Source organism: Nothoprocta perdicaria, unplaced genomic scaffold, assembly GCF_003342845.1.
Source record: "Nothoprocta perdicaria isolate Ctin4 unplaced genomic scaffold, notPer1 scaffold_104, whole genome shotgun sequence".
NCBI classification, from domain to species: Eukaryota; Metazoa; Chordata; class Aves; order Tinamiformes; family Tinamidae; genus Nothoprocta; species Nothoprocta perdicaria.
In genome coordinates, this window is record NW_020454139.1 from 2539194 (window position 1) to 2552274 (window position 13081).

The following is a 13081-nucleotide window of genomic DNA, read 5'->3' on the forward strand; positions in this document are numbered from 1 at the left end:
CCTCCCTCTCTGCCTCCCTCTCTGCCTCCCTCTCTGCCTCCCTCTCTGCCTCCCTCTCTCCCTCCCTCCCTTGGGAATAAGAAAAATCTACTCATTTTCAGCCTCCACATGCTTCATGAGGAGATGAGCACTTGTTGCTGTGACAACAGCTGATAAAATAGAGAGCTCTGACCAGAAGATGGTGTTGGTGTTGGCATTACTGTAGAGCTGTGGGTTTTTTTTCCAAGTGCCTTCCAGAGCTCTGTGGGAGGAAAACATCCAAGATTGCAAACAAATCTAGAGAGACTATTTCTGCAGTAGAGCTGAGGAAAAAAAATAGAAAACAAAGCAGAACTCTTATGACAATTGGTTGGAACATGTTGTAGACGTGTTGTATTACCGTAAGCGCCTGCTCATGTGAAGCATGGGAAACTCAAATTCTACACTGCTTTGTCATTTCAGTTTGAATATTGCCTGGAAGTACTGGAATTTATAGGGCAGCAGTTGAAGGTGGTATTTACTATTTTCATTCAGAGGAGTATCTGAATATTGTCTTTTTTTTTTCCCCCTCCCCTTCCCCCCTCATGCAGAGTATGAACTTTAAAGTATGGCATCGTCCATACATAGGTGGTAACATCCACATTTCATTAAATTCTCCGAGGTTTTCTAGTTTGAGCTTTTTGTGGGCAAGATACTCCCTTTGGCTGTGTCTCTTGCTTCAGAATCTGTTTTGAGTGTGTTCAATATGACTTCACAAACAAGAAATAATCATATATTCTTTATATTTTTAAACATAATTTTAGCATAAAATTACAGTCTAAGAGCACAGAACTTGATAAATATTTACTGCTGTGACTGCAGAAATCATAGCACAAGCCTTGTACTTCTGTCTGCCTGCCCTCTCCTTCATGCCCTGTCTACTTTATTTGCACAGTTTGCCCTTCAGTCATCTTAAAAAAACCCTATGTTTTGTGAGAAAACAGGTTTTGTTACAGTTGTAAACATCAGTTTAATTCTGCTGTCCTGTGTAACCTGTGATGTTACACAAGTTACAATGAAAGAATATAATCAGTTCAGGGAATAGTTGAGGCTATTTTTTTTTTCTGCCCATCTGACAGGACTATTTCAGAGTTTCTCAAGCTGAGTTTGCAGTAGCAGTGAATATGGTGTGAGACATCAACTGAGCTTTAATATGAATGTGTTATTATTAGCCTAGCTAAACATAATCGCCCTGAAGTACAGCTGCAATTCTGGGGTTGCTGGGAATTTTTTCGGTATCTGAGTCATGAGTCTCTGATCTTCCAATTCCACTCTCCTGTTTTACTTACGCTTTCCCCAGGATTTGAGGAGTTTGCAGCATCCCTGGTGAAGCAGGAGATGACCAACATGCCCCGTGGAGTCTATCACTCTGCCTTAAGAGGAGGCGCCACACGCACGGACCACGGCAAGGTTGTGGCAGGTGTTCCAAACTTCCTGCTGAAAATGTACGAAAGGAACAAGCAACCAGGCTTGACCCCAGGCCTTGCAGGTAAGCTAACACTTTCTTGAATCCTCAGAAGTCTGTTAATGGGCAAGTGCTTAAGTCATGTACGTGTGCAAGCTTGGGCCCAAAAGAGATTTTTTTGACTCACTGTCTGAGAGTGGATCAGTTTAAGAAAAAATCATATTCAGTGTTATTTGTGTATAACACAAATCAGTGTTATTTGAATATGCTTACGTAGGCCACTTATGCTTTTAGATCATTGGTTGTATTAAATTAACTTCAGATGTTCTTTGGCTTATCAAATCTATCACATGTGATACTATTCTGAATCATTACCAAGACAATTTGTACTGACCTTGCATTTCCTTCCTGTTCCTTTAAGCTGGCATGCTGTTATGCTATGACCTTCCTGTCCACGTTGGCAAGGATGGGAAGCCTATCAATCGTTTTCTGGCCAGCAGGGGACGCAACTTCCAGCAGATGTTGGTAGCCCTCATTCATGAGGTAAGGTGCTGGYTTCGCTTTGCTTCCTCATCCTGCTTTCTTCTTCTCCCTTACTKCTCATGGAGTCTTTTTTTATGATAAGGAAACAGTAACATTGTAACAGTAACAGCTCCTTGGCCTMTCATGCTCCTGTGGCTGATTCTTTGCAGTGACCTTCAGTAAACTSTAGTAAACTAATGTAGCTTTGCAGAAGAGAACATGTAACAAGTCACCCATTTGTTCATTGGAGAAAGAAAAGTGCTCACTACTAAATTTTCCAGAGAGTTTATTTCAGAGACTTTGCAGTATTTTTAGGGTTGATATGAAATTCGATCCTTGAAAATTTTAGAAAGAGGTAAAACAAAATGAGTCGTTAGACTAATCCTAGACTAGACTTGAGGAAATAAAGTTTATTTTTCCCAGTTTCTATGTCTGAGAGCGTTTACTAACTCAGATCACAGCAACCACAGCAATACAGATTTTTATTCTCATTTTTCAAGGTGCTGCTTCACGATCCTTTTGTACTAATTCAGTCCCAGCATCTCTTTGGAGCAAACCAACTAGCCCGTTCCAAAACTAGTTTGTCTGCAATGTAGCTTGCCTTCATGATGGACCGTGTAAATGAGARCTGTTGTGAATTTGGTTTCTTCTGCCTGTGGTGGTCTCTTAGCTCTCTCTACTCAAACACTTCCATGGGTACGTTAAGCACCTCCTGGTACCCCACTAGGTGGCTCTGACGCATCATCTTATTTTGGCCACTTTGAACTTAGAGGGGGGAAAAAAATAGTCTTGAGGCYCCAGAGACATCACACTGATTGCAGAAAAAATTCAGGACATGTGCTATAATGACATAAGCCAATCTGTATCAGTAGGTCTTGGGGCTGGATACCTCTTCTTCCTGCTGTCTACAAAGCCAGTGTCAACAGTGATTAAAGTACTTCAGTTGCAAAGTTGTTCCCTCAAAATCACAAAACAATCAAACAGAAAATGCTAAAATACTGATCTCAAGCATCTAGCCAAGGATGCACGTTTCATAGATAYTTTCAATCTTAGTGTCTTTACAGATGAAGAATTAAGGTATAAACTGGAGATAACACTACTCATCATCACAGGGATGTAAAAGTTTATTAGGACATAAAACCAAATGTGAAATTACTGTTGGGAAATAGCTGCATCCCGCAGCTATGATGGGAATCATTCACTAATTGAAGGTTATTGCTAAAAGGCCACAGTTAAGGTTGTCTGCAGATTTTTGTTTATGTAATTGTATATTTTAAACATATTCCAAATTATTTTTGGTTTACCTGTAGTCTAACTCAACTGACCTGATCTTTTTTGAAGTACCTTTCATGTTTTATAACATTTCYGTCTTTCAATAATTGGTACGTATTCTATACTATTTTTAAATCTGCATATCTTTGCACATAAATTTTGTCAGACTTTTTTTTAATGATTCAGAAGGTATTTTGCTAGTATAAGAAAGGTTAATTCTTGATGAGCWGCTGAATTTGATAATCAGTGCTACTACACACAAACAAATATCATGGTTTAAATTTTTACCAAAGATATTAATTGGTGCTTTGCTAGGGGGGCATGTGACTGTTCACAGACACAGTAGTTCAGAAGGAAGAAAAAAAAAAACCYCACATGCACAAAATTCAATATTCAAGAAGTCCACAAAATAGTGGATTTCTTACCACTGCTAATGAAACATTTCAATACATGTCATATTATCATGTAGTTACTTCTCCCCTCCCACCATTCTTCCCATTTGAAACTTTGGCACCGGACCCAGGTCCCACAGAAAGCAGCAGCTACCCAAAGTACTTTGTGTTAATATTCCACTGAACCTCATGCTGATTTCACAACTTGGTACTCTACATCTSTGATGATGCACTTTTCAGTATTTTTAAGAGCTTCCCCTCAAGTAGAATATGAGCATGCCGGTTACTTTTTGTATATCTAGATGACCTGTACATGGTTAATTACAGTAACTGCACTTGTTTTTTGAATAATGGGAAATAGAAAATGGCATGAGGCAGCCAGTTGCACTTGTGAAAGATCCCTTGTGTGTAAGGACATCATCARTGAGGATTTACTATACAAGAAAAAAAACTTACATGCCTTTATGCTCAAATAAAAGTGTTTTCTTGCATGTTGAAATGTAAAAMATACAGATTATAAATACTTGTTTTATTTGTCATTTGAATCTAACAGAAGCAACAGCAATGCTAAGGTGACTTGTGATTAAGCCTAAGGAGATTAGACTGTCTCCAACGTGCCGTCTAGCTGTGGCACTGAATGCGGCTGTCATGCGGCTGTTTTCTCATGAGTATGTATTCAGTATCCAGTGGTGATTTGAAATAGTGTGCGTGTGGTCCTTTACTGGTCACTGTGACTTGAAAGAGGAGTATTCTCTTCTCCCCAGAAATGGAAATGTGCCTTTTTTTTTTTTTTTCCACTAGACAGACCTTGTTAACCTCAATGTCCTTTTGAAACCAGGGCACTGCCATCAAGCTGGTCAGGAGGATCGTGGGATTTTGTTTTTTTTCTGTAAGGCTGTGGGGACCACATTGGTCAGTAAAGCCCTCAGGTTTGTCACAGGCACCTGAACTAGGCTCGGTAGTAATTACCAGCGGCTGTTTCAGCCTCTGGAGTAATTCCTCCTAGGGGTGTGTGGGAATCGTCTCGTTCCAGTGTCGCTCGCCTGTGTCATGAAAACAAAGGAGGAACAGTCACATATATTCACATCACAGGCCATGTGTTTTGATGGTTCTGTAAGCATGTGATTTGGGTCAGAGGTATGAAAGCTGTTAGATTTTAACAAAGCTGTTAGTTGTTTACATAGCTACTGGCCTTTTTATTTCCCTAGTGGAAGTGAACTGGATGTTCCTGCTGTATGCAGGTGGCACCTGAGTCAGCCTCCCTTTGGCACAGGTTAGTAGTAAATGGTGCCTTTGACAGTGTCAGCTGGTGGAATGTTTTCAAGCAATAAGAGGATGGTCTTGCTTTGTATTTCTCAACATATTCAAGCATTTTTTTTTTACTGGAAAAAGCATAATAACTTGAAGGAACAATTGCAAACTTGGATGCCAGTGTATGAGCGTATGATTTGAGTGTATGAGTGTATGATTTGTGTAGAGATTAACTAATGCTATTCAAATAATGTTAGGTGTTCTTTATATTTACTCACAGAAGAAGCATTCTCTAGTCGAGTAGGTGAGCTTGATAGGTGTGCTGTGATAGCTGCACCTGTGAGCAGGGGAAGCTCCTTCTTTCTGGACTGATTTTTTTGGCCATATGACATATTACATTAGACCATTACATAGTCTAATTTGTTCTACATGCAATAAGACAGTAGCCTTTTTTTTTCCACACATGAATTCCTTGAAATGTTAAAAGGCCTGTTCTTGCTCTTGCAGGGAAGTATGGCTTATCGGGTATGCCTTGTATGAGATGAGACAAATCTAATGCATGATTCTTAACTAGTTTTAGAATGGGAACAAAATGCAAGAGAGATGTTTCTACAAATGATTAAGCGAAATTAAGTCCAGCAGTTGCAGTGGGAGACTTGCTGTTTGTCAACTTCCTGAAGAAATTAATGAGCAGATATGTGACAGGATGTGTGAATACAAAYGTGGCTACGGAAGGAAGAGCGGTGTTACTGAAGCATTTGAAGAGGAGAATTGTATTTTTTTGTGTATGCAGAAGTATCTCTATTTTCTGTCRGGTCAAGTAGATCATCTGTTTTGATATTGTATGGCTTTTAGGATATGTTTATTTGCAAGGGTTTACTAATACTTGTAGGCAGCTGTTGTAAGTTTAGCTACTCACGACATGTACTGCCTCACAGTGGGCTTGAAGTGTTAGCACAAAGAAGTTTTAGTCTTCTTTTTATTATAATCCGTGGAGGAAGAATATTGTCTTTCTATAGACTTTACAGAGCATCAAACAGAAGAGATTGAAGAGGAAGGGTTAGGGAGATGACTTCCTGATGCTAGTTAGATGATCTAGATCATCTCTAGAGAAGAGGCCAGTGGAGATGTGAAGGTGAAGRGATTCCCCAGGGCCTGACGTGTTTCCCATTGTGAATAGAGACCAGCCCCCATGAAAGAAAAGCACAACAGCAGCCTTCTGGGATTAAGCCTTGCAGGGCTAGTGCTTGGTAGGCTTTGGACTGTGCTTAATGACACCTACAGGAATTGTTCTTAAAATGTGTGTTCTTTTAATTTAAAAATGAAATGTGTGTTCTTTTAATTTAAAAATGAAATGTGTGTTCTTTTAATTTAAAAATGAAGAGTGTAAGTCTTAAACAGTGGATAGTGAGATGTATTCTACCTCACTCCAAACTGACGTGTTTGCCTTTTCTTTTTCCCCATTAAAAACCTACTGTCCTGGAAACTACTGAGATGAAATAACTTGTTTCCAGTGGAACCCAAATGACAGTCGTGGCTTTTTTTTTTTCTTTTCTTTTTTTTTTTTTTTTTTTTTTTTTTTTTTAATATTTCAGTAGAGGCAGATGTTAGAAATAATTGGACACTAGCAAAAAAAGTTAATTCTGTATGCTTATCATAGAACGTGATGAGACATAAGAATGTGCGTCCGTCCTTTTAATTAGAACTCATTTCTGGGTCTGAAAAAACAGCTGTTTAAAAAGTGAGGATTTTTTCATGTACCCTTAGTGAACTCTTACAGAAATTAAAGCAAGAATCAGAGAGCAAGAAAAAGGGACCGTTTTAATTGATTTTTAATTCACATTTTCTATTTAATAATATATTTTAGTTGATTACATAATAGAATTTTGGTAGCAAGCTACATAGAGCATRCAGAAGTCTGAGTTTACTTCTGTGGCCCGAATTTTCTTGTTTTAATGTGTTATTGTAGTTATTTTGTTAATCTACAAATAAGTAGAAAAGGAGCTCAAGCTTAGGCTTGAGCCTAAAGCAATTTGACTTTGTTTTTTAACATGCCCTGAAAATATCTATAGGCTACTGTTTGCTGTGATAGTTACTGAAGCAGACAACTSTGCACACATCTCAGATGGCCTATTAACTGTCAGGAAGTTGAAGCTGCCATATTTGTGTAAAATTTAGTAATAGAAGGGATTTAGAAATAGTAGTAGAAGTCACACCTTATTTACACTATACTGGAAGTAGTGTTCATTTCCTCCTATTACTCTTCTGCTGAACTTACTAGAAAACAAAAAATTCTACCACCCCACTTTTTTTTWCTTCAACAGTGCCTTTTCTTAAAATAAGTTTGAATTATGTACCTGGATATGGTTATATATATCACAGTTTTATACCCTAGTTATGTGTCTTGAGTCCTTCTGAATCATTGTCCCTGTGTTTAGTAGTCATCTATTGGATTTAAGTACACGTTTAAACCTTTTAAAGGCGTGTAGGCCRTCCAACATGAATTGCAGTACTATCTTTGTTATGTATGTGTTTTGCCCCACCAATACTAACAAATGTTTTGCTGATTGCCTTCTATAATTTCACTGTTCTCTCTGGGGCCACTTAGTTGAATCAATCTGATGAACTATGGGAAGCATCCCATTTTGGCTGCATAATGAAGTTCAAAAAATAAAAACAGAAAGGAGCMTATGACGAATATCATACTGATTTTGATTTCTGACAGTCATGCGTAATATCTATGACCATGAGCCAAAACATGTCAGTAAATCACAGGCTGGAGAACACAGATCTGTCCAAGTAAGGTGTTGGTCTATCTTTGAACTAATCAGTTTAGCAGGGGGGTATTCCTGAGTGTTTGTAGGATCAGGCAGTTAAACTCTTAGCTGGTGTATTAATGTTTGTGTAACAGCCAGTCACTGTTGGTTTCACAGTTTCTTTTGATTTGCATGGTCAAATGTTGGAGCTTTTAACCTATTAATGAGGGATTAATGAGAATCTGGGGATGGTCCTTCAATCATATGTAAATTGTCCTTCATTTCAACATTGAATTTTTCTTTATGGAATGGAAATATAGTACAAGACAAAATTTATATAGTTTTAAGCTATTTTGTACATGATTCTGTGAATAATGTTTGGCAGACCTAGTATAACCACTTTATACTTTCTGATGTGCTGCACAGGTTAACATTCAGCCTTCTGAATGGCACCGCTCAATATTGCTGCCACAGTCCTGGTTGGGATTTATGAGTCGAACATACAGCGCAGTCTTGCAGGTAATTTTGAGCCATGTGATGATATGCATATTAATGCTCATTAAAGCTATATTAATCTTTTAGTCTTAAAAATAAGGGCATTAATACAAATAATAATCATGTATTTTAAAAAAAGTTGGTTTTAAAAAGGTTTATGGAAATTTGGAAAGGTAAAAAATAAGGAAAGTCATCAGCTAATGGCAGCAGGATCTGAGATGTTTCATACAGGGATAATTTCTCATACAGTTCTGATTCTTGCAGCCCTGTTCTTTGCAAAGTCCCAGTATGTCAGCTGTTTCAATTGCAGGTGCCTCTTTAAGGTGTAAGGTTTTAACTTGAATTCTAACCTCTTATTATGGATGTAATTATTTTAGTAACAGTAACACAGAGTGGACAAAGGCTACTGAGAAATGGTTAATTAAATATAATTTCTTTCTTATCCAGTATGATATATTTTTGTACTGTGAGGGATTCATCTTTCAGTTTTCCACCCTATCTAACAGTAGGAAATCCAGAAATTATCCCAATAACCTCTCTCATTAGATTAGCTGATCTGATATATATACACTAAAGTAGGGTCATTTGTTTTTCCCCAGAAAAATGATCCAAGAGGTTGTAACTACTGTAAGGTAGTTCCATTTAGGAAGGTTCCCTTTATACTTCTRTAAGGGCTTATTTTTCTCTGTTTCTGGGCTACCTCAGCTGTTTGCACAGTGCAAGCCAGTCAGGTTTCTCAGCAAATTCCAGAATCTTTCACTTTTTCTTATTTTACGGTATAGCAAAGTAAGTGCTTCTTTAATGTTTTCAGAACAAGCTTTATCTTGCCCATCAGCAAATGTCAGGTTTGGAACTGAGCCCCTTTAAAAACCATTTACCTGCTTTCCAAATTGTAATTTTAAATCTTAACTACSGGGGGGGGGGAGGGGCATTACTGACTGCATTTAATTACTTTACTATTTCATTTCTTTACTTCTGACGCAAAATTTTCTGAGAACCTTGGCATTCCCCAGACTTGGTTCTGAAACCTCTTCAGGATTTCTTGCCTTTTTTTTCAGAGAAATAAAATCTAGTTTTATTGCTTTTGGAATCCCTCACTGTAGAATTCTGTTTTGTTTTGCTTTTTCCTCAGGCCAGGTATCTTTACTTGCATGTTTCAATTACAGTATAAGTAAGTAGTCTGTCACTGTACTGGCTTGGTAAATAACACCATTGTTGGTCAGGCAGGACAGTAATGCTTTCTGCAGTTTGGAGACTGAGATGCAAASAAGTCTGGATTTGGTTATCCAAGGCTAAGTATTTTCTCCACAATTCATCAAAACATTTGTGAATGTTTTGTACATATGAAAATCTCCTTGTTTTTATTAGAACTGCTCACATGCTTGCACAGTCCAGTCAGTTTGCATGTTCAGCATGTTCGTGGGACTAAACCCAACTTCATAGTGATCCGATGAGCTGTCATTTAGTCCAGGGCTTAAAACAGTGTTTCAAGTGTTCTTGGGAGTTGGAATCAGTTTAAGCGTACAGTCAAGTCAGAGCGTACGGTAAAGTCACGTTTGATGTTATCCTTCTAATAGCACAGCATAGAATTTTGGCAGCCTTTTCTTTAATCAATATATTATTCCCATTCCTTTAGTAGCTTTGGTGCATCACCGTTTTAGTGAAACTGGAGTCTACAGGATTGACTCCCTTGTGTTCCTGTGTTTTTATGAACATCCAACCTGCAAGTCTCCACCGTTTGAAAAACACAGCTATAAGCTTGTATTTTTCAATTAAAGTATAATAACCCTCCAAGGAATAGCAATGGACAAATTAGGAAATAAGAGTAGAACTGTCTCAAGATTTGAGATAGAGACTGTAAGGCCAAACTGCTTAACATACTCAGATAACACTTGTTAGGGGGCAGAATCTGTTCTTCCATGTTCAGGAAGAACTGTGCTGGAAGGTCATAAGAGACATAAAAGACTAAGAGACGGATCATAACAAGGAAAAGGACGAGTTTTGCTTCAAGTAATGAATTAAGAAACTGATGTTTTACTGTCAGAGTTCAAGTGGAAATCATCTTTGCTCACTGTATTCTTTCTGTCTTTCAAGGGGATTTCTCTATCTGTGGCCTGGAAGGGATGTCTGTGGCCATTCGTGTCATCTGCAGTTCCCTCACATTTGATTCCTCACCCGGAATCAGAAATTACTATTTATAATACTTAGTGTGTTGTGTATTACAATGCTTTCCTGTATCAAAACCAATTAGATTCACCCACAAAGTAGATAGAATTGGAAAAGWTACATCTGTTACTCAAGTGTTCCCTGAAGAAAGGCAAATGTGATTAGCCACTTAAGATTCTCTCCTGATTTATGCTGTGATTCTGCAGGGGAGAGAGGCAGAGCTAGAGATGCAGCTAAAACATGGAAAAGAAGATCCTGAAGAGGTTCAGTACAAACAGTTAACRGCTTGGCTCTGGTAAGCAAATACAAGTGATGAGCAGCAGACAGGTAACGGCAAGTGAGGGTGCTGAAGAAGGGGGATATTTCAAGTCTTTAAATTTGCTTTAATTTTTGAAACTGCTTACCAAAAAAACCCACCATTTTTTGTTGTAAGCACATAAATAAGTGTGCTTACAACATAATAACAGCTGGACTTTTTTTTGAGTGACCCCTGGTCTTTTATGATACGGGTCATTTCATTTCATTTTCAGTCTTACTGTGTGCTATGGAATTGTGAAGGGCATCTTCTGAGCAGTGACAGTGACATCTTCTGACCGTGACAGTCATGCTCAGGTTTACTCATTGCTACTGTATGATTTGGTATCCAGAACCTTACTTTCATTACCGATACCTGGTAGTATAGAAGCTTTACTGCCTTACTGCTTTTCCCTTGATATGAATGCAAATCCAGATAAATGAAGACAAGTATCCTATTATAAATTGACAATGTCAATATGTAAGAAATTGAAACTACTGCTGTAGTTTTCATTTAAATGCATTCAGGTTACTGCACTACCTAGCAGTATAAATACCGATAGTGGTTTTCAGGAGTATAATAAGTAGTGGATAAATTGTTATGGTTGTCCATTGTAAAACATTTTATTAGCTAAGACATAGTGCAGTGATCTGGAAAGCTATGTKTAACAGTTCAATGAGCTGATTTATGGCTACTGATTCAATCTGTATTTTCCAAAAAGTCAAGTTGTGTTGTTATAAGAGCCTTTCAGACAACAGTGGTAGTTTACACAAGAAAAAAGTGATTGGTGGGTGACCACAATTATGTTTGATACCTATATTTAGTCTGTGCTAACTCTTTTGATATCTATATGAGAACTGAGATATGTATTAATGTAGAATGACCACATGTAAGGTGTTTGGGAAGAATAGCTGAATTCATGCTATAGTATAATRTATGTGATGTATGTTCTTGTTTGTGTTGCAGGGCCAGAGATGTGTTGACTGACGTCATCAAAGGTGCTTCAAAGTAAGAATTGCTAATTTATGACTTTTTTTTCCTGTGKTTTTTTTTTCCATAGTAGAAGATATATCTTGCAGTTGACTGCTAAATTTTTCATTTTATCCTGGTTCTGTTCAAGAAAGGAAATCTTCCCATCTTGTGCATAAAACATTTTTTCCCTGCTTAAGTCATGAGAAAGGTATATGCCTAACACTTGGATAAAGCCTGTGTAGTTTGATATGTGCTGTTAGCCTGTTCTTTTCTTAAACAGCAAATCTAGATGTTAGCTGGTCCATAATGAAGTAATGCCTGTTCAGAACTGTTGGATATTTCAGCTGCTCAGTACATGGCTATGCTAAAGTAGTGCAGTGGAAAGAGATAAGTAAAGGAACAGCAAATGATACACTTTAAATATATCATTCTAAGATGTCAGAATGAAAAATATATATAATTTTAGTTGATGAAATTTGTTGCCAAAATTGAGGGAGTAGCATTTCATAATTGTGTGTGTGTGTGTGTGTGTGTGTAATTTCTTTAGGTAACAGTAAAAGGATTTTTTTGTGCACAGATCTAGTTTCATGTTTGCTAGCCTTTTTCCTAGTCTGACACAGTGATAAAATTGACACAATGTTTTGTTTCATACTTTCAGCAAAAATATATGATTTTGTTTTGATTCCTCCTGGTCCTAGGATGATGATTTTAAATTACATAATCTAGCTTTTGTGAGAGTTTAGTTTCAGAAGTTTTTCTACTTGAGATGCATCATGAAATGTAATTACTTGAAAAGTCGATAATCAAAAATAGTGATAACAACAAATGACAAAAAGCTGTATAAATCAGGAAATGATTCAATGGCTTGTATAGAGAGAAATCCAAAAGAACTTGACTCCCTACCAAAACTTGTACCTATTTGAGGTTTTATATTAACTGAAAATGGTTTGAGGACAGGAAAAAAAAAAACTTAAATTACCCGAATGGGAATATATTTACAGCAATAAATGAAGAAGTTCTTTCAAAAATACCAKACCAATCTAGAAAATTTAGCATGCTACATTTTGATCTACTGCTGTTTTATTAGTATGGTCAAGAACAGCCTGCATGTCATTCTCTATTGGAAGACCTTTTTATTGTTACGCAGTGTAGAACTGGTGCTGTTTAAGATTATTTGCTGCATTTCTAAGGGTACTACTATCTGTACAAAATTGCAGTTCTCCTTTTAATAACAGCAGATTTATACAACTTGTGTGTGTTTGAGAGGCACTTTATAGAAGACATATCTGGTAGAAAAGTTCTTTACTCTTAGTGGAGTATAATGAAGTGGACTGAAACATTGTTTTGTCTTCCATTTTGTCTAATTTCTGAAGATGAAATATGATATGTTTTTGTTGAGCCAGGAAACAAGCTAACAAAATTCCAAAGACCTTGCTAATTAWGGAGTCCGTTCCCTATTAAACTCTCTACAGCATACACCTCCCTGTCCTAAGGTATTGTTTTGTTACCTGCCTTTGTTATTTATACTCTTTGACTC

At 37.3% G+C, this 13081-nt stretch overlaps 1 protein-coding gene across 1 annotated transcript in view; it reads left to right on the plus strand.

Moving 5' to 3' along the window:
• FOCAD (focadhesin) overlaps positions 1–13081 on the plus strand; it is a 91147-nt gene that overhangs the window by 48570 nt on the left and 29496 nt on the right. The window contains exons 20-24 of the mRNA XM_026043954.1: positions 1319–1507; positions 1845–1966; positions 8043–8135; positions 10484–10572; positions 11539–11580. Coding sequence (XP_025899739.1) covers positions 1319–1507; positions 1845–1966; positions 8043–8135; positions 10484–10572; positions 11539–11580 — 535 coding nt within the window. The remainder of the gene's footprint in view (positions 1–1318; positions 1508–1844; positions 1967–8042; positions 8136–10483; positions 10573–11538; positions 11581–13081) is intronic.